We start from the raw sequence: 25,798 nt of genomic DNA, 5'->3' as shown, positions 1-25,798 counted from the left end.
TTCCAGGACAAATGCATGTCCAGATGTTTGTTTTTTTAAAAAATAATCATTTTAAAAATTAATCTTTATTATATTTTATTTTTATTTTTTTTAATCATATTTATTAAAATTTCCAATAATAACAGAATAAAGAAGATAGAAAAGATAAAGAAAAAAAAGAAAGAAAAGAGACCAATTTTAAACCCTTATTTTCATAACCTTCTTTCTGGGACTCCCTCCTTCCCCTCCCGACTGTATTCCCCTTTCCCTACGTTGGTTCCACAAGTTCTCATTCCCAATTTAACCTAATATGTTATGCCTAATAGCCAATTTAAATTACAATCTTAACATCACTCCTCACCTTTAACAAAATAGAACAAAGATTTTTTTCCCCAAAATCTACCCCGTTTCCTTCCACGAATTCCCCCTTTTCTTTTTTTTTCCAAAACTTGTTAAATCAAAATACCAAAGTTATATATAAAAAAAAATTTAAAAGATAGAAAATAGAAGAAGGTTCCAGAAGTTGATTACATAGCCTTTGGATTCTAGAATTCCCCCTCCCTTCCCCGGTTTAGATTCCCTATGTCCATCAGTCTGTATGTTGTCGGCCTGGAGGTCTCAAGTCCACAGCCAAACTTTCTCAATTCATCTTGCCGGTTTTCTTTAAATTTACTTGTTTTGATAATGTTTAATTTCAAAAGTCCAGTCTAATCGAGGCCTTTAATTTCCCTTGATCATTGTTACTCCTCCCATTGTTCTTGCCGTGGCGTAGTTGGTCCTTTACTCTTTTGTTTCTTACTTTCTCAGGTTTCTGTCTTGTTCAGCTGCAAAACCATTCTTATTCTGAAATCTAGTATCTCTACAGAGGTTTGTTATTCAGGAGCTTACTTAAATAGAAAGATTCTATTGTGTTGTCACCTCTGTAGACAAAACAAATATTTCAGTTTTGCTACTTTCCCAGGAGCTAAGACCAGTAGTACACATCCCAGAGTAGTTTTCCATATACGCCGCTTGTAATGTCCCAAAGCCCCTCTAGAGGGATTGCAATAACTTTGTGTCCTCTCATCCAAAAGTCAAATTGTTGTTTCTTTTTCCACCCGACATTTTGTATCCATATTTATATCCAATTGTATCAAAATTAACCAGCAAAATACTTGTAGCAAAGTCCTCTTTATATTCTCAAGATTTGACAGCTACTTTGACAGCTGTCAAACTCTCCATCTCTCTCCGCCAGGTTCTCTGAATCGCCCCGGTTCCCGGGGGGGGGTTGCCTTTTCCCTCTCACCCTCGACTCTCCTCCAGCACAATTCTTGTAATGATTCCATCGTGGAATTTGGTATTTTTAGTCAGCAATAAACTTCTGAATTGATCTTGGTTTCTCAGTCCTTGTTTTAGCATGTTTACAATCAGGGAGGGGACTGACTTCCTTTTTAGATCCCCCCCGCTCGTGCCGAATCCGAAAAAAAAAAATCCTTTTTTTTTTTCCTCCTTTTGTACCCGGTTACCCAATTACTCACGGGTTTTTGTTAAATGTCCGAATTTCAAATGGAAGAAGCCAGCGCTCTCCGACGAATGGCATGCGGCTGCACTCGGCAGGGGAAGCGATAGACTCAAAGTACCACGCCACTCCCAGGCACCCGATCCGTAGCCTTTAAAAAGGCTCCTTCACGAGTCGGGAGGGCGCTGACGGTACCAGCCGAGTCGCCATGTCCACGGGCCCCGTGCCCGTGGTTTTTAAGGGTCCCCGCGTCGCCGGCGCGGTAGGACCCAGCCCCTGCCGAGCCGACTCCCTCCGGAGCTCGGAGGGAGTCCGCCATTCGGCGATGGCGCCAACCCAGAAGTGCTAATCTTTATTATATTTTAAAGCATGCACAGATGTTGTCTTGAATGCAGTAATTCACATGGCATTCAAGCAGACTTGTAAAATCTCTTACATTACAGGTTAAGTTCTCATCTAGAACATTTAGATAATTTCTCCATACTGGCTGCTGTGGGAAGGGATAATTTCTCCGTACTGGCAGAAGGGAAATCGCTGTACTGTTGTTAATAAAAGATTTAAATCAAGACCATACAAACCCATCTTCCTTTTTAATTCCTCTTATGACCCTCTGATGGTGAGTTGTGTTCCATAAGTGCTATATTCCACACATCTTGGGTCCAACTTTCTGTGGTGGGGTTTCAGTTATGTACCAGCAAATTCAGATGATGCAAATGAAAGCTGATTTGGAGCTCTTGCAGATCACACCCACTTCCCCCAAAAGACTGGACTTTTTGCTACAAGGAAAATGTAGTGTGTGGAAAGTGTGAGATGATCATTCTTGGCTTTGACACAACATCTAACCTCCCCACAAACAAATCAAAGTGAAAGCTCACTAAAGAGCCAGTGTCTAATCTTCCTACAAGTGAATCAGGTTAACAGCTTATAAAAAGTCACCTATAAATGCCCTGTGTCCCTTGGGAACTAGAAACCTTGTTGTTGACTGGGTTGTGTCCAAGACAGGCCCTCCAGGATCCACAATTTCTTTTTCTGCAGAGGACACACCCTCAGGAGCCTTCAGTGTCTGTGTTGTCACTGCCTGACGTGTTCTCCCAGTCCACGGTGTAGTACTTGCCCTTCTGGGCTCTCCTCAGGGCCCTCTTTCTGCAAAGTTAAGGTCCAAACTGGTTTAAAGTGTGGGGGATGGGGACTTGTTGCGCCTCAGATGTTGCTGAACTACAGTTCCCATCATCTCTGTGATGGCTGATGGGAGTTGGAACCCAACAAACCCTGAAGGGGGTGTGGTGTTCTAATCCACCTTTGGAGGCAGGAGTGCCCACAGTCCTTCAGTCTAAGGAAGGTGCTGGACTCACCTTAGTTGGAGGTTTTAAAGCAGAGGTTGGATAGCCATCTGCTAGGGATGCTTTAGTTGCAATTCCTGCATTGCATTGGGTTAGATTAAATGGTCCTGAGGTCCCTTCCAGCTCTATAGTTCTATTATTCCAGAACACCAGGGGAGCTGGGCTGAAGCTGGATCAAGTCACTTGCCCTTCTAGTCCAGCATCCTTTCCTCACAGTGGCCAACTGGTGCTTCAATGAGAAGCCTGGAAATAGGATCTAAGTGCAGCAACGTCTGGGATTCCCATGAATTTGGGGGTATTTAGAAGCATTACTGTCTCCATCAGTTGAGGTCAATAACCATTGGTAGCCTTATTCTCCATGAATTCATAGAAGCATAGAGTTGGAAGGGACCCCAAGGATCATATAGCCTAAGCCCCTGCAATTATAAATAGAAGTCCATAATTAATCACAGCAGCCTGATTATTACTAACCATTCCCAGAGGTTGGTGGTCACCTCTCATTTCTCACAAGTCTGCCAAATAGATTGAGGAAGACCAAAGAATAAGACTATCCATGGCAACGAGCCACAATTACTATGCTTTGCCTCCACTACTGGAGGCAGCAATGCCTCTGAATCCCAGTTGCTGGAAAACACAGGGCAGGGGGAGAGAATGCTCTTGTGAACACATCTGAAGGTCACCCTGTTTAGGGAAGTTTTTAATGTTTGATGTTTTATCGTGTTTTTAATATTCTGTTGGGAGCCACACAGAGTGCCTGGGGCAACCCACTCAGATGGGTAGCATACAAATAAAATCATCATCAACATCATCATCATCACCATCAAATCCTGCTTGCATGTTTCCTGTTGGGGCATCTGGTCAGCCATTGTGAGGACAGGATGCTGGATTAAATAGCCTGATTCACAGTCAGGCTCTTCTCCTTCCTGCACTTTGTAGCAGCAACATGGGGATGGGTCTGCATTAGGCAAGCATATGAGGCATGTGTGCTTTACCTCCGGTAATGCTCAAAACTGTCCTTCATTCGCCGGCGCCCCTTCTCTGCCACATCCCCATCGAGTGGACTGCTTTCCTGGAAACGCAAAGCAGAATTGGGGCCTGATTAATTTCAGTCATGCTACTCTGCTAATTTGCATGGAAGGCTCCTCCACAGCTAGAGCTGAACTCAAGGTAGGCTACAGTGAGGAGCATCAGGAAAGGTGATCTGTGTTAGATCCATGCCCAGAATTTGGCATCTTGGAATCCCTGATGGGTGTGCAGGTGGTAAATGCCTGGACCCCTGGAATTTTATATTGCTGTGGAGACTGGAGTGGCGTGTAATAGTGTCACTAAGGAAAATTAACAGCAATAATTTAAGACTTTTGAAAAGCTAAAACAGCAATAGTCTCAAAACAGATTAAAACTCACACAGTATATATTGTATGTGTAATTCTGTAAACAGCCTTATGTGGTATATAAATGTATTATATAAATAAAGATATAAAATACCCCTGGGGATGGAAGAAGCTGGATTTTGCTGAATTCCTGGTTGGACGATTCTGCAGAGAGATAGAGAAAGAGAGAGAGAAGGAAAAGGGTTAATTTTATTGACCAACTATTACCTACTGTTTAGAATTTAAGGCCTAGTGTACCAACGTGCATCCAGGGATTTCTGATGCAAGATAGGCATATGTAAAGCCATTGCATTGCCCACTTGTGAATATTAAGATCCTGGCTGCTAAACAGACCAGAGACTCATCCAGCCCAGCCTCTTTTACCCAGTAAACAACCAGATGCCCACCTCAAGCAAGACAGGAGTGTAGGAACAATGCAGTCATAAGAACAGAAGAAAAGCCTTGCTGGATCAGACCAAAGGGGATTCTTCTAGTCCAGCTTCCTGTTCTCACAGTGGCCAAGCAGATGCCCATTGTGGGAACCCAAGCAGAACCCTAGTGCAAAAGCAATTCTCCCCTCTTGTGGTTTCCAGCACCTGGTATTTAGAAGCATTGCTATGTGTCTCCAACTGTGGCAGAGATGGCTACAGAAAGAGGTATCCTTGGTTAAAACTGTCTGTTGAGTTGCAAATGCAGGCTGCTGGCACTGTAGGCCCAAATTATTTTTGCAAGCCCTGGCTGAGAAGCATTTCTGAAGTGGGATACCAGAAGCAACCTAAGCAGTAGAGAGCAAGACCAGCAGCCCCTGGAAGAACTTGCCTTTGTTTGCACCTTTGATGTCTTCATCTGGGTTTCCATGGGAAGGAAGCTTCATGCAAGGAATGGAGAAAGAGAGTTAACATAAGAGCCTGCTGGATCAGGTCACTGGCCCATCTAGCCCAGCATCCTGATGTCACAGTGGCCAATGAGATGCCAAAAAGAAACCAGCAACTAGGATTTGAGTAGAAGAGCTCTCTCCTCCTGTGGTTTTCAGCAATTGCTATTCAGAAGCATTACTGCCTCCAACCATGAAAGGCAAAGTACAGCCCTCTCCTCCATGAATTTGCACAATCCTCTTTTAAAGCCGTCCAAATTGGTGGCCATCCTTGCCTCCTGGGGAAGCGAGTTCCACAGTTTAACTAAGAGGGACTTTATTTTATCTGTCCTGAATCTTCCAATATTCAGCTTCTTTGGATGTCCCTGTGTTCTCTAAACTAAAAAGTCCTGAATGCTTCAACCTTTCTTGATAGACAAGTCATTCAATCCCTTGATTATTTTGGTTGTCATTCTGTGAACCTTTTCCAATTCTACAAAATCCTTTTCAAGAATGGGAAATAAGAGCCTCTGTTTGCAAATGATCAATACTGATTTATTCTTTACCCATGAAGGAAAACAGAAAACAAAAGCAATCAGAATCAGGCACATTTTCACAGAACTTCAGCACAAGGACCCCCAGCTAATCAGTGACATACATACAGAAAAAAATCCCTTGAAGAAGTCCTCGCTATTAATAATCCCATTGCAGCTCAGGACAACATTTTTTTGCCCAACAGCAACAAAACTGTAACCTTCAGAAGACTCTGACTGCTGGAGGAGGCCAAAGGGGGCCTATCTAATCCAGCATAATGGTCTCACATTGCCAAACAGACATCCCAAAGATGATGATGATAATAATAATAATAATAATAATAATAATTTATTTATGCCCCGCCCATCTGGCTGGGTTTCCCCAGCCACTCTGGGCGGCTTCCAACCGAATATTAAAAGCAATACAGCGTCAGACATTAAAAACTTCCCTAAACAGGGCCACCTTCAGTTGTCTTTTAAAAGTAAAATAGTTGTTTATTGCAACTATTCTAGGATATACTGACTGTCCATGGAAGCTCCATTTAGGAATCAGAGGAATCTAATACTACAACTGGCTCAGGCCAAAGGGGACTCCAGCCTTCTGTCCTCAAAGTGGCCAACCAGTAGCCCATTATGGAAAACCCCCAAGCAAGACACAAGTACAATAGCAACTCTCCCTCTTGTGATTCCCAGCAACTGGTATTCAGAACTAGATTTCCCCTGGGCACTTAAGTTCTGTGCTTACAAAAGACTTCCATGAGAAGGGCCCTGCAGCTGGATCACGGCAAAGGGGGCTCCATCTAGTCCAGTATTCTGTTCTCACAGTGGTCGGCCACGTGCCTCGTTAAGGGGGCTCCTAGTCTGGATTTTGTTGACAGAAAAGGGAACGAGCTTACCCTGTCTTTTGAATTTGGCACCACGTCCTCCACTTGATGTCAGGTGATGGACAAGTGGGCATAATTTCATTTATTGGTTTATATTTATTGATTGATAAAAAATATATACAGCTATTCAGAAAAAATGTACAGCATTTATACATAAAACCATGCATAAAATAGGTTAAAATCATAAAATAGGTTAAAATCAGAAAAAAGATGTATTCTTCATTCCCTGCATAAGCCTGATGGAATGCAAAAGTTTTCAGCAGGCGTTGGAAAGTTGAAACAGAAGGCATCTGCCCAAACCATTTTGTTGGCCAAATATTTAGGCTTGGTGGGCTGGATGTTTTCCACCTAAGTCAGTTAAAGGTTATATGCTAACCGAACCCCTGACCCTGACCCTCAGCCCCAAATGAAGCAGACAAATGACATCAGAACAGCAGAGGCACTGAGCCAAGAACGTTGATCACAACTCACTTCTTGGGAGCTCCTGGAGGATTCTTCGAAATCTGAAGTCTGGAATTGCAAGATCATTGTAAAAAGTTAGGAAGTGGAAAGAATTAAACTACACACATGTGTGCACATTTCCAGAGAAACTACAGCATGAACAAGTGTGACGCATCCCATTTGGCTGCCACACCACCAGCACCACTGCCACACCACTCACTTCCGCCAGCACTGCCACTGCACTACCCACTGCACTGTCTAGTGGCACTGGCATAGGCACCTCCTTAAGAAAAGCCTGTTGGATCAGGCCAGTGGGAGTACCTATTCCAGCATCCTGTCTTCACAGTAGCCAACCAGATGCCCATTATGGGAAAACTGCAAGCAGGATTTGAGCACAAGAACACTTTCTCCTCCACCTGCGGTTTCTAGCAACTGGTAAATTCAGAAGCATTTCTGCCTCCTCTTAACATGGTGGAAGGGAACAGGCCAACCAGAGGCAGCACCTGGAAGAGTTAGCCTACCAGTGCCGAAGGGTCGAGGTGCAACCTCTTCAACTTGGCTTCAGTGCTGAGCAGCTGCCCCTCTTTCTGGAAGAGCTGCAGCTGCAGCTCATCGCATCTTTCGCCCAGCTCCCGAATCTGCTTCCGGTAGAGATCCTTGTCCATCAGGCTCTTGGAGAACTGCTTGTGGAATCCCTCTTGGTTCAGGAGGGCCTAGCAAGGGGTGGGTGGGTGGGGAGAAGATTATGATTATAATTTTTTTTTATTGTTATGAGTTAGGAATGTGACTGCTCTGAACTCTCTCCATCTAAACCCAGGTTGTATATATGTATAAAAAAACTATATATCATAAAAACACCACAGTCTCCACTGTGCCTCACTGGCCAAAAGGAAAAGCAGACCCTGGTAAATGCACCTGGAACCCCTGAAATCTCATACCACTCAGAGATTGGGGTGGCATGAAACATTATTATTACGCCCTTCCTCAAAAAGGAGACCAGCTGAGTGAAAAATGCAGTAAAATATTCTTTCATTAATTTTTATTAACATTATTTTAATTGATTACCGTATTTTTCGCCCCATAGGATGCACTTTTTCCCCTCCAAAAATGAAGGGGAAATGTGTGTGTGTCCTGTGGGGCGAATGCAGGCTTTCGCTGAAGCCTGGAGAGTGAGGGGGGTCGGTGCGCACTGACTCCTCTCGCTCTCCAGGCTTTGCGCAGATCTCTGCAAGCCGTGGGAGCCCGCGCCGGGCTCCTGCGGCTTGCAGAGAGTTGCCTGCATGCCGAAGGCTGGGCACGCTGAGCTCAGCACGCCCAGACTTCGCGCGGCTCTCCGCAAGGCGCAGGAGCCCGGCACTGGGCTCCAGCGGCTTGCGGAGAGTTGCTTGGATGTCGAAGGCTGGGCACGCTGAGCTCAGCGCGCCCAGCCTTCACGCGGCTCTCCGCAAGGCGCGGGAGCCCAGCGCTGGGCTCCCGCAGCTTGCGGAGAGTTGCTTGGATGTCGAAGGCTCTTCATGCGGCTCTCCGCAAGGCGCAGGAGCCCAGCGCCGGGCTCCCATGGCTTGCGGAGTGTTGCCTGTTCTGGGGTCGGGGGAAGCTCGGGCTTCCCCCGCCCCAGCCCCGCGCTTGGGGGGGGGAAATAAAATTTTCCCCTTTATTTCCCCCCCAAAAAACTAGGTGCTCCTTATGGGACGGTGCGTCCTATAGGGCAAAAAATACGGTACCTGTCCTTACGCCTAAGGTCCCAAGGCGGGTTACAACCATCCAAAATACATCAAAAACAATGTTAAAAGACTTACAATTACTATTGTTCATTTGGGGGCAGAATACCAGTTGCTGGAAGCCACAGCAGGGGAGAGGGCTTTGTGCTTAGGTCCTACTTCTAGGGTTCCCTTTGGGGCATCTGGCTGGCACTGTGAGGACAGGAGGCTGAGATAGGTGAGCCCCTTTGGCCTGATCTAGCAGGCTCTGCTTACGTTCTTATGGAACCTCTAGGCCCAGAGGCAGTGTATAGTGATTCCTAGCTTCTTACGGGTACTTGGCCATTTTTTGAGTGGGGAGGTGCAAGGGGACATTGCCCTGGCAGCCCCTACCTGATCTCTTTCAGAAGCCACCTCCTCCATCTGTTTCAGGATGACCTCAATGCGGTCCTGGTATATCTGGGCATCATTTTGCAGGGATGCACACTTCAGATCCAGCATCTCCTTCTCTCCCACAAGCTGCCAACACAAGCACAGAAGGCATTGGAAGGCCAGCAATAGAGATTTCTCTTGTGCCACAGAGGTTGGATGGCAACCTGTCTTGGAGTCTTCAGTTGGAATCCCTGCATTGCAAAGGGTAGGACTAGATGACCCTGTGAAGTCCCTCTCAACTCTACAACTTTATGAATTTGCACACACACACCAGAATAATATGTGGATTGCGACATTAAATATCATTTGCCATTTGCACTTCCCCATATTCTGGAGCATTACTGGGGGTGGGGGAATGCACCAGAATGTGTTTTGAAATGCATATTTCAGGATAAAATCTGTCCATATATGTATTTAAATGCTGTTATTTATATGATGGAAATTGGTAAGAAGATATATTAAGTATATTTAATCCTCTGGCACCCCACATGTGTGGGTTAACATCAAAGGAAAATGGATGCAAGCCTATATTCCAAAGCATGGGGCAAGCATAGACTTTCTGATAGGAGAAAGCCCCCTAGCAGAATTTAATTCTCAGGCAGGCTAGTGAAGCATAGGAATGGGCTATTAAACCTCATTTATACAGTTCAGCATCATGAAGCAGCTGACCCCCTTTTATCCCTCCTGCAATGAAATAAATGCTTTACTTACTTATCTGAGGACACAGCCATGCATTATACTATGCAGCAACAATAAGAAATGCATGTAAAAATATTTTTGGGTAGAAATGCAGCAAGATAGCTTCTGACACATGTCTGAAGCTGCTACATTAAAGATGGCGTTCATGCAAATGTGGAACAGGTATTATGTGGCACCTGTAGTATCAAATCATGTGCTTCCTCATTCCTCTCCCCACACACATACCCCACACCCCCAGAAAGGGGCCCCCAGCCAGCCACCTACTTTATCCCACTTGTCCTCTGTCCGCCGCAGCATCTGGCGCAGGTCATAGATGGTGTTGACCAGCTTCTGGTGTTCCCCCAGCATCTGTGTTCGCTCTGCCTGCAGGGCCTGAATGGAGATGTCCTCCTCCTCAGAACCACCTGTCTTGGTGACCTTGGAGCAGAAAGAGAAAAATACGTGTGAGGCCCATCTTTCTCAGTAACAGAGTATTTGCCTGGCATGGAGAAGATGCCTAAATAGACTATGTGTGTGGCAGCTTTCTATATTTCTAATTCAGCCCTTTATTATGAATTGTGAGGACTAGAATCTTATTTTTTTAAGGGAAGGAACTGTAGCTCAGTGGAAGAGCATCTGCCTTGCATGCCGAATGTCGCAGGCTCAATACCCAGTGACATCCCTAAGCAGAGCTTGGAATATTCCTTACCTGAAACCCTGAAAAACTGCTGCCAGTCAATTTCCACAAATGTTCTGATGTAATATAAGGCAGCACCCCATGTTCCTGTTCAAGTCACTCCTTTATTATGAACCATGAGGACTGGAATCGTATCTCCTTGGCTGGAACCCTGGGGAACCCCTGCTGCCAGTCAGTGTCAACAATACTGAGCTAGATGGTCCAAAGGCACCATCAGAATAAGGCAGTTTCCTCCAAGTTGACTGCACCCTTTCCTGACCCTGTCTTGGTAACCTAGGGATGTGGGCAAACTGACTGCTGCAACTAGTTCTAGGTGGGGCTGCCCTTGAAGACTAGAGAAAGTTTTACCTCCCTTGTTAGAGGAGTATATGCCTCTGAATAACAGTTCCTGGGGATCCCATGTGGGGAGAGCAGTGCTGCTGTGCTCAGGTCCTGCTTGTAGGCTTCCATTGAGGTATTTTGGTGCCCACCTTCAAGACAGGATGCTGGGCTATGATGGTCTGGTGCAGCTGCTAGGTTCTTCTTAAGTTGGCCTGTTTTGATAGCAGAACCTTCATGCTCAGGAACACTCTACCTCTGAATACTGGATGATGGGGAACAACAGCCAGAAAGTTGCTGTTTCACTCAGCACCTGCTTGGGGGCTTCCCATTGGGGCATCTGGATGGCCCCTGTGAGGACTGGATGTTGGACTGGATGGGCGTCATTGGCCTGATCTGGCAGGGCTCTGCTTATGTTATTATAGAACCTCCAGATTCCCAGGTTCTCGGGGACATTTGGCCACTGTTAGAGCAGGACGATGGGCTATGATGAGCCCTCCTTGGTCTGATCTAGCCACCGCTGGGCTCTCCCTCCCTTTTCAAATGTCATTTTCATTCATTCATTCATTCATTTACCTACCTACCTGGCACTGTGCCTACCTGCAGGGTGCTCTCCAGCTCCTTGTTCTTAGCCAGGAGCAGTTCCTTCTCCCGCTGTATCTCCCACACCACCTCGTGGCTGGGACGCTGTTCAATGGCGTGCTTAAGCTTGAGGGTGTGCTTCCTCTCCAAGCGGCAGTCATCCTCTGCCTTCATCAGGCTGTGCCTCAGACAGTCAATCTGAGCAGAGGGAAGCAAAGCCCATGGAAGCAAAGACGAAAAGGAATAATAGAATTGTGGGGCTGGAATGGACCACCAAGAGTCATCTAGTCCAGCCTCCTGCCATACAGAAATCCTGGCTAAAGAATCCCAGACAGATGGTGGAATTGAGATGTTTTGGGAGTGGAATGAAACCTTGGATACAGAGATGTAAAGACATCCCTAGCTGGCAGTGATAGAGCTGAGAGGGAAAGGACTCTTGTGTACAACTTGGAGTAAATTCTGAGGGAAAAGCTATCAAACCTCTGGTTTTTTTATTGGGAAAAGAATGGAAGGGTCATTTTAAAATCATTATGGAAAACCCCAGCAAATATAACAGGAAATGAGAACGGAAGGTACAGAACTGGGTACGAATTAATGAATACCTAGCAAGGGAAGAACTACGGAATGCTATTTTAATATATGAACACAGCAGAGAGACTCTTGTGTGAACAAAGATGGAAAGACTTATTGTTTAATATGGAGGAATTGTTATTGAGGTTATTGGAGACAAAGTTGATATGTTTGAGTAGAGAAAAACCATTGACACTTATTAACAACAAAAATTAGAGAGCACCTTTTGGACTTTGCGTAAAAAGGAAAATAAATTAATTTGAGACATTTCAGTCAGAAGATTGGGAAAATATTGCTCAACAGAAAGTAGATCAGTTGGATGTCATTCTAGAGTGGATTTTTGAATAAATTCTTTTACATAACTGACAGAAAATTGGAAGTCCTTTTCAGTTTTCTTCTTCTTTTTCTTTCTTTCCTTTTTTCTACTTTTTTTTGTTTTCTTTGGTGTCCTCTGCTTTGAGCCGTTTTGGGGGTCCAAAGATTGCACACACATGTAGGTAATGGATGGTGAGAGGTAGGGAAGGGAAGACCTCCCAGAATAAGAGACTGGGAGCAGAAAGGAAAGCTCCCAGGTGAGTGCTGGGAGGTTTCGCCACTTTCTGTGTGAGGCAAGGGTTAAGAACTACTTTTGAAAGAGGACCCTGTGTTTCATTTTCTCTTTCTCTTTTTCTGTTTTTATTTCATTTATTTTATCTTTTTTATTATGAAAAAAATCTTTAATAAAATCTTATTTTGGAAAAAGCATGAATCCTGAACAGATGGCCATCTGATCTCTGTTTTAAAACTTCCCATCAAAGGCGAGTTGGCCACCTTTTGAGGTCACAGAATCATAGAACTGTCGAATTAGGAGGGACTCCTAAGGGTCACATAGCCTGGAAGAATCCCTGCAGATGCCCATTGATGCATTTCTTCTCCATCACCCCGAGCCACGTTTCAAGAACCAATCCTTTTCTCCCTGCTCTGCTTTAACTACTCCACCCTACTCCCACTCCTCAGCTGCCACAGATCGTAAGATGGTTACCAACCTCCAGTTGCAGGTCCCGGTTCTTCATGAGTGCCACATTCTTCTCCTCACTCTGCCGAGCATAGCGCATGGCCAGCTCGTAGTTCTCATCCTTGCAGCACTTGAGCTCCCGGCTCAGGCTGTCACGCTCCTCCTTCATCTTGTGGGCCCGCTCCTGGTGCTTGCGCAGGACGCTGTCCCGCACCCTCATCTCCCTGATGACATCCTCCTTGGCCCGGAGCAGGACACCCGTCTCCTGGAGCTTCCGCCGCTCCTCACGCACAACATTCTGGAGCTTGGAGATCTCGCTCATCAGCAGCTCTGTCAGGCTGGACTCCCCAGCCGTGTCTGTGGGGAGGAAATAGAATTGTAGAGTTGGAAAAGGCAGTCAAGGGTCATCTAGCCCAACCCTCTGCAAATCATGAGTAGCATTCAATCAACTCCATACTCTCAGCATGTCATTTTGGGGTTGCCAGGTTCAGCATCTCTCACTTATTAGGGGTCATGGATAGGCAAGGGAAGGGTGTTTAAACCCACCAGCAAAATTTACTATACTCACCTATAATCATTGAGAAAACCCGGGTGGGCTCGTTGCCTGTGATTTTCTTGTAGAGCTGAGGATAGTAGAGCTCCAGGCTCTCAAGAAAGGCCACGAAGCCCTTCTGACCTGTCCGCTGAAGAATATCAAGGAGTACCCCTGAAAAAAACACAGAAGAAAAGGGTATTTAGCCTAAGGTATCAGAAACTAGGTTAGAGGATGTGTGGGAGATACACAGTCAAATCTAACAATGCCTATTCTAGCTAGTTCACATGTGAATGAGTTAAGACCATGGGGCTATATTGGTGATAGGCAGACTCAGACCATAGAAATGTAATTGGTACATTTTCCCTCCTCTCCTGGGAGAGAAGAAGCAAAAAGTATTTGCTGCTCCTTCTCCCCCCGCCCCTTCAACCAGCCATAAAGGGGGATGTACCTCCACTTGCTCCAGCATCAGGCACATGCCTGAAGCTGTTTCTGCTGTAAACACAAGTATTTTACCTGCATGTACTTTTAATGCTGTTGCTACTAACAGCAAATGCTTAACTGCTAGTAAACTATATGTTTTAAGCTTAGTTTTCAATCTGTAACCTGTTTCTTTGATAAACAGGGTAACAAAGGGGAGATCAGCCTAATGACTAATTCCTGTGCTTTCAATTAAACTGCCTAAAATGAGATTTAAACCCTGCTCTGCCCTGCACTTTTAAACGTAAGCAGTAAACTGATCCCTTTGTCTGTTAATCCACACATGCGGGGGATAGAATACAGTATAGTAAAGTATATTCCCTCACCTACCTAATAAAATAAATCAGGATTGCTGTGAGTATCTCAGAACCCAAAAAAATTTCCTGACACTGGCCTGGTTTACTCATTTATTTATTTCATAAAATTTATACAGCACTTGTTGTAAAAACAATCAGACCTCAAAACAGTTTTCAAAAAGATAAAACAAGAAAATCAATAAAAATTTAAAACATACAAAAATATACTAAAATGGATTAAAAATTACACCCACTTTCTAAACATCTAGACCGACTCGTCTAAAAAAATGTTTTTAGCAAAAACAGAAATGAGTACAAAAAAGGTGCCTGCCTGGTATCAATAGGCAGGGAGTTGCAAAGTGCAGATGCTGCCACAGTAAATGACTGAGTTCTTACAAATGTGGAACAGGTAGTGCCAATTCTGCCGATCTGAGTGGTCAAGTGGGCACATGTGGGGTAAGGTGATCTTGAAGGTAAACTAGTCCCAAGTGGAATAAGCCTGGTCAGATCATGGTACGAGGGGCAGATCTGCACCATACCATTAAAGCACATGGCTTTCCCCAAAGAATCCAGGAAACAGTAGTCTAACAGCACTGAAAATAGTAGCTCTGTTTAAGGGGGAAACTACTGTGATATTTTTTTGTGGGAAGCTATGTGCAAGGCTAGTGGTGAGTGAGCTATTGAAAATTTACCTGCTTTCCTTTTCCTGATCACAAGGCTGGGGTCGTTAAGGATCTGTTCCTCATCATCGTGGTTGATGACTTTGCACTGGCGGAGGTAAGGGGTTATCCTGGATGGGTCAACCACTGAAATCAGCTTTACACGGTAGTTCTCCAGGTTATTCCAGCAGCTTTCATTGTCATCATCCGGCTCAGACATGGCAGAGGGCAAAATAAGGAGTGCCTTCTGCTCTTCAAAAAGTGCTGGAGATGTGCCCTGGAAGGTCAGCGAAATAAGGTTTCCATTCTGTACTTGTCACAAACGGTTCCATTTCTGTTCTGCTGCAATTCAGCTTCTGCTAAATCTACATGTAGTTTTTCACTATCTATTATGGCCAAAACTAACATATTGTTACAGTATACGCCACCCCAATTTCTGAGCAGTGTTGAGACTCCAAGGGTTCCAGGCACTCACCCAGGGTTCAGTTTCGTTGGAATGAAGGTCAGCAGAGACCAGAGGTGCCAAGTTCCATTTGGGGGTCCATTCGTCACAGTTTTGGAGCAAGCACGGAGCAAGCAGTGTCTCCAGCTTCCAATCTGCTTCCAGCTCAGTTCATAGACACCTGTCTGGCTCTTGTTCTCCTGCCTAGCAGCTATAGTAATATTTGGTATGTTTGTGGGTTTTATGCCAGTGTCACTTGAGTAGGTTCTCTATTTATTTTATATGTATAATGTCTCACATCAAATGTAAAAAAGGACTATATGACTTGAAAAAAGACAATGCACATTTTTGTGGACCATGAAAATCTTTAATAAAATTATTATTATTATTATTATTATTATTATTATTATTATTATTATATTATTATTATTATTATTATTATTATTATTATTATTATTATTTAAAAGCAAAACAAACACACAACTCCTAAAACAGAGAGAGGGCTTCCCTCTGCAGAGTGGGACACCCTCAGCCTGGCCCTTTTCTGCTTCAGCTTCCTTACCTGCAGATCAGGAACAACCATAAGATGTGTCACCCACACCCTGGTTTAGATTTGAGTGTTTGGAGAAAACAGCAGACAGAGAAAGAGCAAGCAGGAAACTTCCCCTAATTGCTTCTGACCTCAAAGGTGGCCTTATGACACAAAGAACATCCTTCTCCCTCTCCTGACTCAATATTTCTAAATCTGGCAATTTTAGCTTTTCCCACTTTCAGGTGTTTTCCTGACTTCCATTCTTCACATTTCCAGTTTGTTTTATTTTAAGTTTCTGTGAGAATTCACCAGCGTTTTAGTGCTGGAAGATTCAGGGGAGAAGAAAAGAAGGACTTCTTCATTCAGAGCATAAACTCTGGAACTCACTTGAAGGGCTTTAAAATAGAATTGAACAAATTCATGGAGGATGAGAAGGCTATCAAAGAACTACAAAATTGTAGAGTTGGAAGGACCTGAGGGTCATCTAGTCCAAATCTGTGCTGATGGCTACTAGCCGAAATGACTAAGCTCTGCCTCCACTGTCAGCGGCAGAAATGCCTCTGAATACCAGTTGCTGGAAGCTACAGGAAGGGAGAGTTGCTCTTGTACCCAGGTCCTGCTTGCCAGTTTCATTTTGGAGCATCTGGTTGGCCACTGTAAAGGCAGGGTGTTAGGCTACATAGGCCATTGGCCTGATCCAGCAGGCTCTTCCTATGTTCTTAGTGCAACTTTCTCTTAATATGCACATGCTTTGCAGGCAATTTGGCCTACCACACAAACATATTTGCAAAGCAATTTCCCCAAATATGACACATTTCTGTGCATCATTCTGTTTTTATGCATACTTATATGCATTTTTATGCACACTTTATCTTGATCTCTACCTTTTTGTATCTATTACTTGTCTGGTGAACTGCATTTCACGCTTCAGACAAGTGCTTTTTTTAATTGTTTCAGAATCAAATCCCCCATCCTCAGACCCCTACTCAGAATTCGCCACTACCCACCCCTTCCCATTATTAACTGAGCATTTCTAGGGTGAAATCTATTAAACTGTTCCATAAGGAAAAAAGCAAACAGAGATCACTTTTAGAGTTTGGTATCCCTGCTATGGTGATGAATGTAGAGGAAGATTCTTCTATTTTTTATTGTCATATTTAATGTCTATTGATGCAACACAAGAAGCTGCCTTATACTGAATCATACTCTCTAGTTTTTCAGGCGGAGGAGTCTTTCCCAGCTTGACCTGGATTGAGCCTAGGACTTTCTGCATGCAAAGCAGGTGTTCTGCCAGTGAGCTGTGGCTGCTTCTTTTAACACACAGTAAAATATTGGTCCTCATGGTTCTGAACAAAAGGCTAAATTAAATAGGAACATAGGAAGCCGCCTTACACAGACTGAATTGGTTCATCTATTTTAGTCCATCTGCACTGACTGGCATGCGTCTCTTGTTCTACATGCAAAGCAGGTGCTTTCCCACCTGAGTTGCAGTCTTTCCCCTAAAACCAACTTAAGATTCTAGTCCTCAGTTTTGAATAAAACAGGAATATAGGAAGCTACCACACTCAGAATTAGGCTCAGCCAGCTCTGTGCTTTCAACACTGGCTGACAGCAGCTCTCCATGGTTTCAATTAAGGAGTGTTTCCCAGCCCTACATTAAGATCCCATTGGGACTTTTTGCATGCAAAGCCAGTGCTTCACCACTGAGCTACAGCCTCCCTGCCTTCCAAATTTAATAAACAAGCCTTGCCAGCAACCCGAAGCCAAATTCAAAATACTACTCAAAAAGCAACACAATGCATACCCTCCAACATTTCTCTGATGAAAATAGGCACGTATTATTATTATTACTACTACTATTATTACTATTATTATTCATACCCCACCCATCTGACTGGATTGCCCCAGCCACTCTGGGTGGCTTTCAACATATATAAAAACATAATGAAACATTAAACATTTAAAAACTTCCCAATACAGGGCTGCCTTCAGATGCAGAAGGCTCCAAGTTCAATCCCCAGCAGCCTCTCCAAGTAGGGCTGGGAATGTGTCCTGCCTGAAACCCTGGAGAGCCACTGCCAATCAGTGTAGGCAACAAAGGTCTGACTCAGAACAAGGCAGCTTCCTATGTTCCTATATTCCCACACACCTGTCCTAATAGAAATCTCAGGAAGCCTTTGGCTACTAGCCATGTCCTCTCCTTTCCCCAGGCCAGCTCCACTCCAAAAAGATGTGTGAGAGAGGTTGTGGTTCCCCTTTTCCCTTTTCCCATGCTCAAAGCAATGAACTTCCACTCACCTCCTGAACAGAGGCTCCCCAAAAAACCCCTGGGAGTGGCCCAGCAGCCCCTCTGCCACGCTGAGACTCTTGTCTTGGGTAAAGGAAAGAAGGCCAGCTGGCAAGCAAGGCAGGGCACAAAAGGGGAACTGGCCAAGGCAGCAAGAAACAGAACACCCACCCACCCCTGGGGAAGAGGAAGTTGCAGGCCAGGACAGTGTGGGAATCAGAATTGCATTTCCGTGCTATCTGGAGACAAACCCGTGGCCTGGTGAGTTTCCAGTGTTTGTCTTGCATGTCTGTCAAAAGCTGTTGCAATGCAGGGGTTGAACTAGTTGTCCCTCTGTACAATTCAAAGTGTCCAGATTTGAGTGCAAACCATCTCAGCACACACATCATACATTTAACACACATGGCTAACCCCCCCCCCCTCAAGGATCCCGGGAATGAATAGTTTAAGGATGCTGGGAACTGTAGCTCTGGGGCAGGGGGTAAAGTATAGTTCCCAAGATTCTTGGATGAAGCTGCAGGGTTTCAATATAGTGCTACACGCCACCCCAATCTTTAAGTGGTGTGAGATTTCAGGAGTTCCAGGAGCTTTCCCAGGGTTCCTACAGAAATCAGGAACAGCCTTCCCCCCACCCCCCACCCCACATACTAATAAGAATATGTTGTGGATAGGATCTATGTTATCTTATGGTTGCTTTAAATATGCACACAATTTTTTCAGGGCAGAGGTAATTATAACATAACTATATAATAATTTCTTGTGTTGTATTATACATTAATATTATATATTTTAATATATTATTATAATAGTATATAATATCATCAAATTGTAGGGTTGGAAGGCTCATCTAGACCAAATTCCTGCAATGCAGGAGTCCCTGACAGGTGGCCATCCAAACTCAGTTTAAAAACCTCTTAGGAAGGAGAGTCCACCACCTTCCGAGGGAGTCAATTCCACTGTCAAATAGCTCTTACCAACAAAATGTTTTTCCTGATATTTAGTCAGAATCTCTTTTTGCTACTTGAAGCCCTCGGTTCAGGTCCTACCCTCCAGAGCAGGAGAAAACAAGCGTGCTCCATCTTCCATGGGACAGCCCTTGAGATATTTGAAAATGGTTATCGTATCTCCTCTCAATCTCTCTTATCCAGACTAAACATACCAACTGCCTCAACCATTCCTCATAAGGCTTTGTTTCCAGACCCTTTATCATCTTGGTCACCCTCCTCTGCCCGTTTCAGCTTCTCAATAACCTTCTTAAACTGGGGTGCCCAGAACTAGATAAATACCATATATTATAATATGTAAACTTTTACATTATTAAAGTATGTATTATATAATGTTCAGGCCCAGGAGTAGAGCTCTTGCCTGGGCTTCCTCCTCTACTTCCCTCTGCACATGTTCTCAGTTCAGCCTCACTGGCTTCTTGCCAGCCAGTGGAATTTGGATCATAAATCATTTTCAGATTTGGGGTCTGGCCAACAAGATGAGCTTTCGGTAGGTTTCAGAAACAATTATCATAGCTTAGTGGGCAGAGCAGCTGCTTTGCATGCCTAAGGTCCCAGGTTCAACCACCAACGGGATCTAGGTAGGATTAGTGAAGACTACTTCTCTGAAACTGCCAGTCATTGCAAAAAAACCCAAAACAACCCTGTGCTAAATGGACTCTGCAAGGCAGTTTCCTACGTAATCACTTTAAACAGCTCTTTATTCAGAACCATGAGGATTAGCATCTTAGCTTTTTCTGGAGGGATTGCCCCTTAACTCACAGGAAAGCTCTGTGGGCAGAGCAGCTCCTTTGCATGCAGAAGGCCCCAGGTTCAACCCCCAGGGGCAGCTCCAGTTCTAGAAGGTAGAGAATCACACCCTCCCCCCCCCAAAAAAACAACCCTAGACAGCCACTGAGAATCCGGGTAGAGGTTTTTTCTTTAGAAAAAAGGAGTAAGAACTTTTTGCACAAAGCATACAAACCTTCCTCGCTCCCCTCTTCTGTGGTCCAAATATCACAGAATCATAGAATTGTAGAGTTTTAAAGGTCCCCCAAAGGGTCATCTAGTCCAACCCCCTTCAATGCAGAAACCACAGCTAAATAATCACTGGAAGATTTATTTTTTATTTATTTTTAGTTCATAGAATTTATTGCTTGATTGTAAAAACAAAACAAAACAAAAAACCTCAAAGCAGTTTACAGGAAAACAACAAAATCAATTAAACATGTACAACAGTACAAATATACAAAACAAAACAAAATCCTCTGGTCTGGTATTTTTAAAGGGCATAACAATAGAGAACTATTTAAACCCCCACCACAGCCATCAAGAAATCTTATGACGTTGGGCTTTATGGCTAATACATCTGTGGCTACCCAAAACAAAGGGGGCTGCTCTCCCACAGTGAATGAAAACTCCATTAATCAGTTGGAAAAGGGAAATATACAGGATAGTTCATTCTCTCCCACACAGAGGACCACAGACACAAAATTATTACAAATAAGTGTAAGTCACTGTGTAAACCAAAAGAGTTCCAAACTGGCGTGCTGAAGTATTGCTAGTGGTAGGGCTGAGGTAGACCACCCTCTCTGTCTCTGAGGTGTTGGAGATGCCTAAACAAAAAGCAGAGACAAAGATTCACACTTGGAATTACGCTAGAAGAAAGGGTGATGGGAAGGGTCAAAGCACTTGTTACTGATGGAGAAACACTGGGAAGGGACATAGCTCAGTGGCCGGAGCAGTGGTACCCAAAGTGGGCAATAACACCCCCCTGGAGAGCAGGGTGCTGCTAAGAGGCAAGGGGAAGGCAGAGGGCACCAGAGCTGATGATTTAAGACTCCTGCTAAGTGACTTTAAATCAGGCAATGGGAAACTTCATCCAGCTTTAAGAATTTACTGAACAGTGAATTTGTTCCTAAGTGTGGTATCTAAGACTCCTAAGTGACTCTCGGACTTGAAAAGCTGGTATCACTGGATCAAGTTCATCAGTTTTGCTGAAGGTCTGATTTGATTCTGAATAAATGTACAATTAATTGTGACTGTTTTGAATCATGTAATTGTAGAATTAGAAGGGACCAAGGTCATTAGTCCAACCCCTGCAATGCAGGAATTGCAGCTAAACACCCCTGACAAATGGCCATCCCAACTTTATCTTCCTTAGTGGGTTGTGCAAACCATTATTCCAAATAATGCTTTTTACAAGGTAGGGGCGCTGGAGATGAGTTGATGGAAAGCAGAAGGCAGGAACCACTGGGTTAGAGCACCTGCTTTGCATGCAGAAGGTCCCAGGCTAAACCCCACCGGTAGTGTTTCCAGACAGGAAATGGGGAGAAAGACCCCTAGGCATGAAACCCTGAACTGCCAGAGCTGCCTGTCAGTACAGACCACACTGAGCTAGATAAACGCTAAATACGTTCCAGTGTGCTGGCTTCACTCTTTTGTAAGTACATGCTTTCTGGGTGGAAGTGAAAAAACTCAGCCAAAAAGAGAAGGTACCTTGATCCAAGGAGCTACTGAGCTGATTCCTCTCACCGCTGCCTTTGCTTTTTCTCTAGCCGGGAGCTTCTCCGAATCCCAGAGGAACTGAGCTGGTCCAACTCTGCACTGCCCATGCCTGCCTCCTGCAAGAGAGAAAGAGAGAGAGGTGCATGAGATAATAATATAATTCTATTAAAATTCTTAATGTGGTGGATGGGCTTGATGAAGTGACACTAATTTCCAAATTCCTGATTTAAAATCACTTAGCAGGAGTCTTAAATCACCACCTCCAACACCCCACCACCACCTCCTTTCCTTTTAGCATCTCCCACCCCAAAGTAATCTCACTAACTCCCAGGAGATAGTGCTACTCACTTTGGAAACCACTGATATAAAGCCTTGAATCCTAGAACTGTATGGTTGAAAGGGACCCCATGGATCATCTAGTCCAACCCCCCGCCTCAAGGATAAATTGTTTAAAATAAATAGGCTTACCTCCTGCTCCTCCGCTGCCTCCCAGGGCTCACCCGCTGCTGCTCCACAGGATCCTGCCCCAGTCTCACCACCTTCTTCTTCTTCTTCCTCGGACAGTGACAGTGACGCACATGAGTCTTCCTCCTGGCTGCTTTTGCCCCACTCATTGCCTGATAGGGTTGTCGTCACCCTGGAAGGAGCCAGTGCTGCAAGGGCAGCTGGGAAGGTGAAGGCGGCCAGGAAGCGGCTTCTCAGGAGCTGGTAGGCAGGGTTGTCCTGGAGGTTCTGCTGCACCATTGCCCGAAGCTGGGTGTTGCGATCTGGCTGGCCAGGCCCCTCCACCTCCTCTCCGGAGGCCACGAGAGAAACCACGCTGTGCTCCAGGGCCCCTTTGTTCAGCAGCAGCCTGGAGAGGGCTTTCAAGCTACACAGGAAAGCAGGCATGTAAGGCAGGCTAGGCTGCAGCATTGCTGGCCCTCCTTTGGCCCACTCCTTCGTCACCGCCGCTTCTTTGAGAGAGATGAAGCTGTAGTCAGGGGTGATCTTGTCCTGTTGCAGCGGGGCAGGGTGGGGTTGAACTACTGGGTCCTGGACGATTCCCAGGGTGGCAGGGTGGGAGCTGTCTCCGGAGACCTGGTTCTGGAGGGGTGCCGGCTTCACGTGAACAGGACAGGGCTGGGCATTGCCCAATGAAATGTCAGGCAAAGGGGGTGCCGTGGAGCACAAGGTGGCAGGCAGGAGAGGAGGCGACAGGCCACTCTGCTGAAAGCCCCTGTGGTTCTGTGGGCTGTCACAAGTGGCCACCGGGTGTGGCTTCTGTGGCACAAAGGCCGCTGGAGCCATGCCTGCAGCATTTGGAACCATGAGAGCAGAAGATGCCTTGGCCACTTGGCCCAGGTTTTTGGGTGGTTCTTTTGTGGGTGGCAGTTGGTTTCCCTGGTTGGGAATGCTGACAATGGTCATGGGGACAAGGCCCTGCGTGGTCAAGACCCAGGTGATGGGAAGGACCTGCTGCCCGGGGACTGCGCTGGCCCCAGGCTGGGAGACCACTCCTGGTGACGCCAGTGCTATAGGCACTGTGTTGGCTGGGCTCTGCTGCGAAACAACATGAGGCAGGCACAGAGCCCCCTGGATACCAGCAGGATTCAGAGAGGTGGGCAAATGGGTAGCTTGCCCTGCCGGTGCTGGGTGCGCCAAAGGTGCGGCAGTGCTTGTGCCGGTTGCAGCCTCCCTGCTGTCTTGATTGCCATTCCCAGGGGGATCCTCTCCCCTCCCTGTTTCCGGAGATTTCACTTGACTTCCCAGCGATGGGACTGAGCGCACTGGAGGGAGTGCTGGCAATGGTGACCCCCTGGTGTATGGCAGCTGGCTTGCCACCTGGGCACCGGCTGGAACCATTGGCTGCTGAATGATTACCGAGGGGTGCAAGAGAAGCTGTGGGACCTTCCGCTGCCTCTTCTCCCGCAGCAGTTCAGAGACAGTCTTGGGCTTGGAGATTGGGCAACACGGGGAAAGGGCCCTCTTCGAGGAAGCAGGAACCAGCCCCTCTTTGGCCTTCAGGGGGATGAGCTTCTTGCTTGGGTTTTGGACGGCCACCTGGACATTCCTGGACTGGGCTGGGCAAAGACAGAAGAATGTAAATCCAGCATCCTGTTCTCGCAGTGGCCAAATGCCCTAAAAACCTTGGGATCAAGGTAGCCTGCCTCTGGGCCTGGAGGCTCCATAAGAAGCTATGGAGAGCCTGGCTGCTGGATTAGGCCAAAGGGGGCACATATAGTCCAGCATCCTCTCCTCACAGGAGCAGGTGTCATGGACCGGAAATTGGCTTCACCCGCTGAGCAGCAGCCTGAAGAGGCAGGAGGCAAAGTGACTTCACCTGCTGCTGAACAGCCTTCTTGTTCCTGATGTGAACCAGCAGGCTCCAGCTTTCTTAAGCAGGATTTCCAGCCTCAGTCAGTTACTGGAAACAACATTTGTTGTCCCGGACAGACCTTGCTGCTTCTTGCTTTTCGTGACCTTGGACTCTCGCCTTTCTTGAACCCTGGACTATGTGAACTGAGATACTCCTGACCTTAGGACTAGACTGAACCTTGCATACGGACTCTGCCTCTAGGCAAATATCCCCCTGAGACTTGGCTGGTTGGCTGGCCTCTCCCGCTACTAAGCTCTGCCATGGCTGGGCCACACGGGACTATGGCAGCAACCAGGTGCCTCAACAGAAAGTCCACAAGCAGGACCAGAGCGCAACAGCAACTCTCCAGTTTTTGTTTGCCAGTCTAGGACCTGGGAGGCCCAAGTTAAAATCTCCCACATGGGCATGAAGTTCACTGGGTGTGACCTTGGGTCACAGTCACTGCCTCTCAGCCTAGCCTAACTCACAGGGTTATTGTGAGGGGGGTTAAATGGGATGAGAACTCTGCACACACCACCTTGAGCTTTTTGGAGGAAAGGTGGAATACAAATGAAATTCACAAAAGAGCAGCAAGGATGCTTCCGACGGCCGTGTTTTCCATGTGGAAAAAATGGCAGCCACTTTCTTCTCCCCTGATCAGGAAACAGGTTAATGGGCCACTCCAGGCCAGGCCAAAGCAAGGGGTTTGCAAAAGAGGAGATGGGCAGCTCTTCCTAACCCGAAACACCATTGTGTAGACTGGCTGGACTGTCGAGACTAGTTTGGAACAACAGAAAAGGACAAATACCTTTTGGATCTTGCGCAGAGGGGGCCTGCAAAAGAAGGGAACAATTAGTTGCTTTGGGTTGCAGGCGGCTTTGGCCCATGTCTACCTCCTTTCCAAGAATTTCTCCTGCCCAGTTACCAGTGAAATGGGTCTAGGGGCACTCCAGATGCTGGCCACTGAGGATGGAAGTTGGGAGTCCATCATCCTCAGCAAACAGAATGACCAATGGTCAGGGATGATGGGAGCTGTAGTGGTACTGATTTAAATAGGAAGGAGGCAGCTGTCTTATACCAAGTCAGATCCATTGCTCCATCCAGTTCAGTATTGTCTACACTGACTGGCAGGCAAGACTCTCTAGGATTTCAGGCCAGGGTCTCTTCCAGCCCTACCTGGAACTGCCATTGGGGAGCTTCGGCATGTGAAGCAGGTGAACCACCCACAGGTCTATGTATCTAAGCCATGACAGAGCTTCAAGCAATCAACCCAAAGTCTAGTTGATCTGGAAAACTCATGATATTAGCCGCCATGAAGAGTGCGGCAGTCCCTGCTCGACAACCCCCAAGCTGATTCCAGCAATCAATGTTGTTCAAACGTCCTACAAATCATAAAACTGTAGAGTTGGGACCACAAAGATTCATCCAGCACAACTCCCTGCAATGCAAGAATCACAGCTCAATAATCCCTGACCGATGGTCACCCAACCTCTGCTTTAAAACCTCCAGTGAAGCATACAGACACAGCAGAGCTTGGAAAAGGAGATGTGGCAGAGATCACATAAAGCTGCCCTTGGGTTTGGTTTGGAAGCTCCAGTTGATAAAAGAATGCTGTGGCCAGATGGCTGGTGAGAAGTTCTGGTCGAGAACAAGGGACCCCCTTGTTAAAACGGCTGCACCAGCTGCCCATTTCCCATTGAACCAGGTCCTTGTATTAATTTATAAAGCTCTGATCAGTTTAGGTCCTTTATACCTCACGGATTGCCTTAACCCTTATAATATCACAGCTTGATCTCTGAGATCATCTACAGGAGCATCGTCAGTCATTCCCTGAGTTGGTGAGGCTTACTTGACAGCAGCAACAACAAAGTG

The 25,798-nt window shown here is 45.9% G+C and overlaps 2 protein-coding genes across 6 annotated transcripts in view; both read right to left on the bottom strand.

Moving 5' to 3' along the window:
- Window positions 1–1,829: 1,829 nt before the first annotated feature.
- On the bottom strand, window positions 1,830–18,232 carry CARD9 (caspase recruitment domain family member 9). 3 transcript variants are annotated; one of them, XM_080989812.1, is made up of 13 exons: window positions 18,109–18,222; window positions 14,870–15,113; window positions 13,438–13,575; window positions 12,901–13,226; window positions 11,324–11,503; window positions 9,994–10,146; window positions 8,992–9,117; window positions 7,420–7,611; window positions 6,929–6,967; window positions 5,007–5,055; window positions 4,303–4,352; window positions 3,810–3,886; window positions 1,830–2,620 (listed from the first exon to the last, which is right to left on the bottom strand). In XM_080989812.1, exons 2-13 carry the CDS (start codon window positions 15,054–15,056, stop codon window positions 2,524–2,526), a joined length of 1,614 nt encoding a protein of 537 aa, XP_080845938.1. In that variant the 5' UTR covers window positions 15,057–15,113; window positions 18,109–18,222; the 3' UTR covers window positions 1,830–2,523. The 3 variants fall into 3 exon arrangements, with proteins under 3 accessions (XP_080845938.1, XP_080845939.1, XP_080845940.1); XM_080989813.1 differs by lacking the exon at window positions 8,992–9,117 and having other exon boundaries at window positions 18,109–18,232; XM_080989814.1 differs by lacking the exon at window positions 7,420–7,611 and having other exon boundaries at window positions 18,109–18,225.
- Window positions 18,233–20,197: 1,965 nt separating this feature from the next.
- SNAPC4 (small nuclear RNA activating complex polypeptide 4) overlaps window positions 20,198–25,798 on the bottom strand; it is a 32,449-nt gene continuing 26,848 nt past the window's right edge. For all 3 annotated transcript variants that reach the window (XM_080989723.1, XM_080989722.1, XM_080989721.1), the window contains exons 21-24: window positions 24,735–24,759; window positions 22,057–23,651; window positions 21,580–21,704; window positions 20,198–20,696 (exon numbers count right to left, since the gene is read on the bottom strand). In XM_080989723.1, coding sequence (XP_080845849.1) covers window positions 21,612–21,704; window positions 22,057–23,651; window positions 24,735–24,759 — 1,713 coding nt within the window. In that variant the 3' untranslated portion in view covers window positions 20,198–20,696; window positions 21,580–21,611. The remainder of the gene's footprint in view (window positions 20,697–21,579; window positions 21,705–22,056; window positions 23,652–24,734; window positions 24,760–25,798) is intronic.

Source organism: Podarcis pityusensis, assembly GCF_964106645.2.
Source record: "Podarcis pityusensis genome assembly, chromosome: Z".
Lineage (NCBI taxonomy): Eukaryota > Metazoa > Chordata > Lepidosauria > Squamata > Lacertidae > Podarcis > Podarcis pityusensis.
Note: the sequence above shows the minus strand (reverse complement) of the source record. Positions and strands in the feature narration are given on the sequence as shown.

Bases quoted from the DNA above. Each gene is read 5' to 3' on its own strand.
- CARD9 (XM_080989812.1), bottom strand. From the start codon at position 15,056: ATGTCTGAGCCGGATGATGACAATGAAAGCTGCTGGAATAACCTGGAG. The intron at 9,118-9,993 runs GTAGGTGGCTGG...TTGTGTTGGCAG, and splicing joins CAGAGGACAAGTGGGATAAA to CTTGTGGGAGAGAAGGAGAT. The intron at 6,968-7,419 runs GTAGGCTAACTC...TTGCAATTCCAG, and splicing joins ACCTCGACCCTTCGGCACTG to ACTTCAGATTTCGAAGAATC.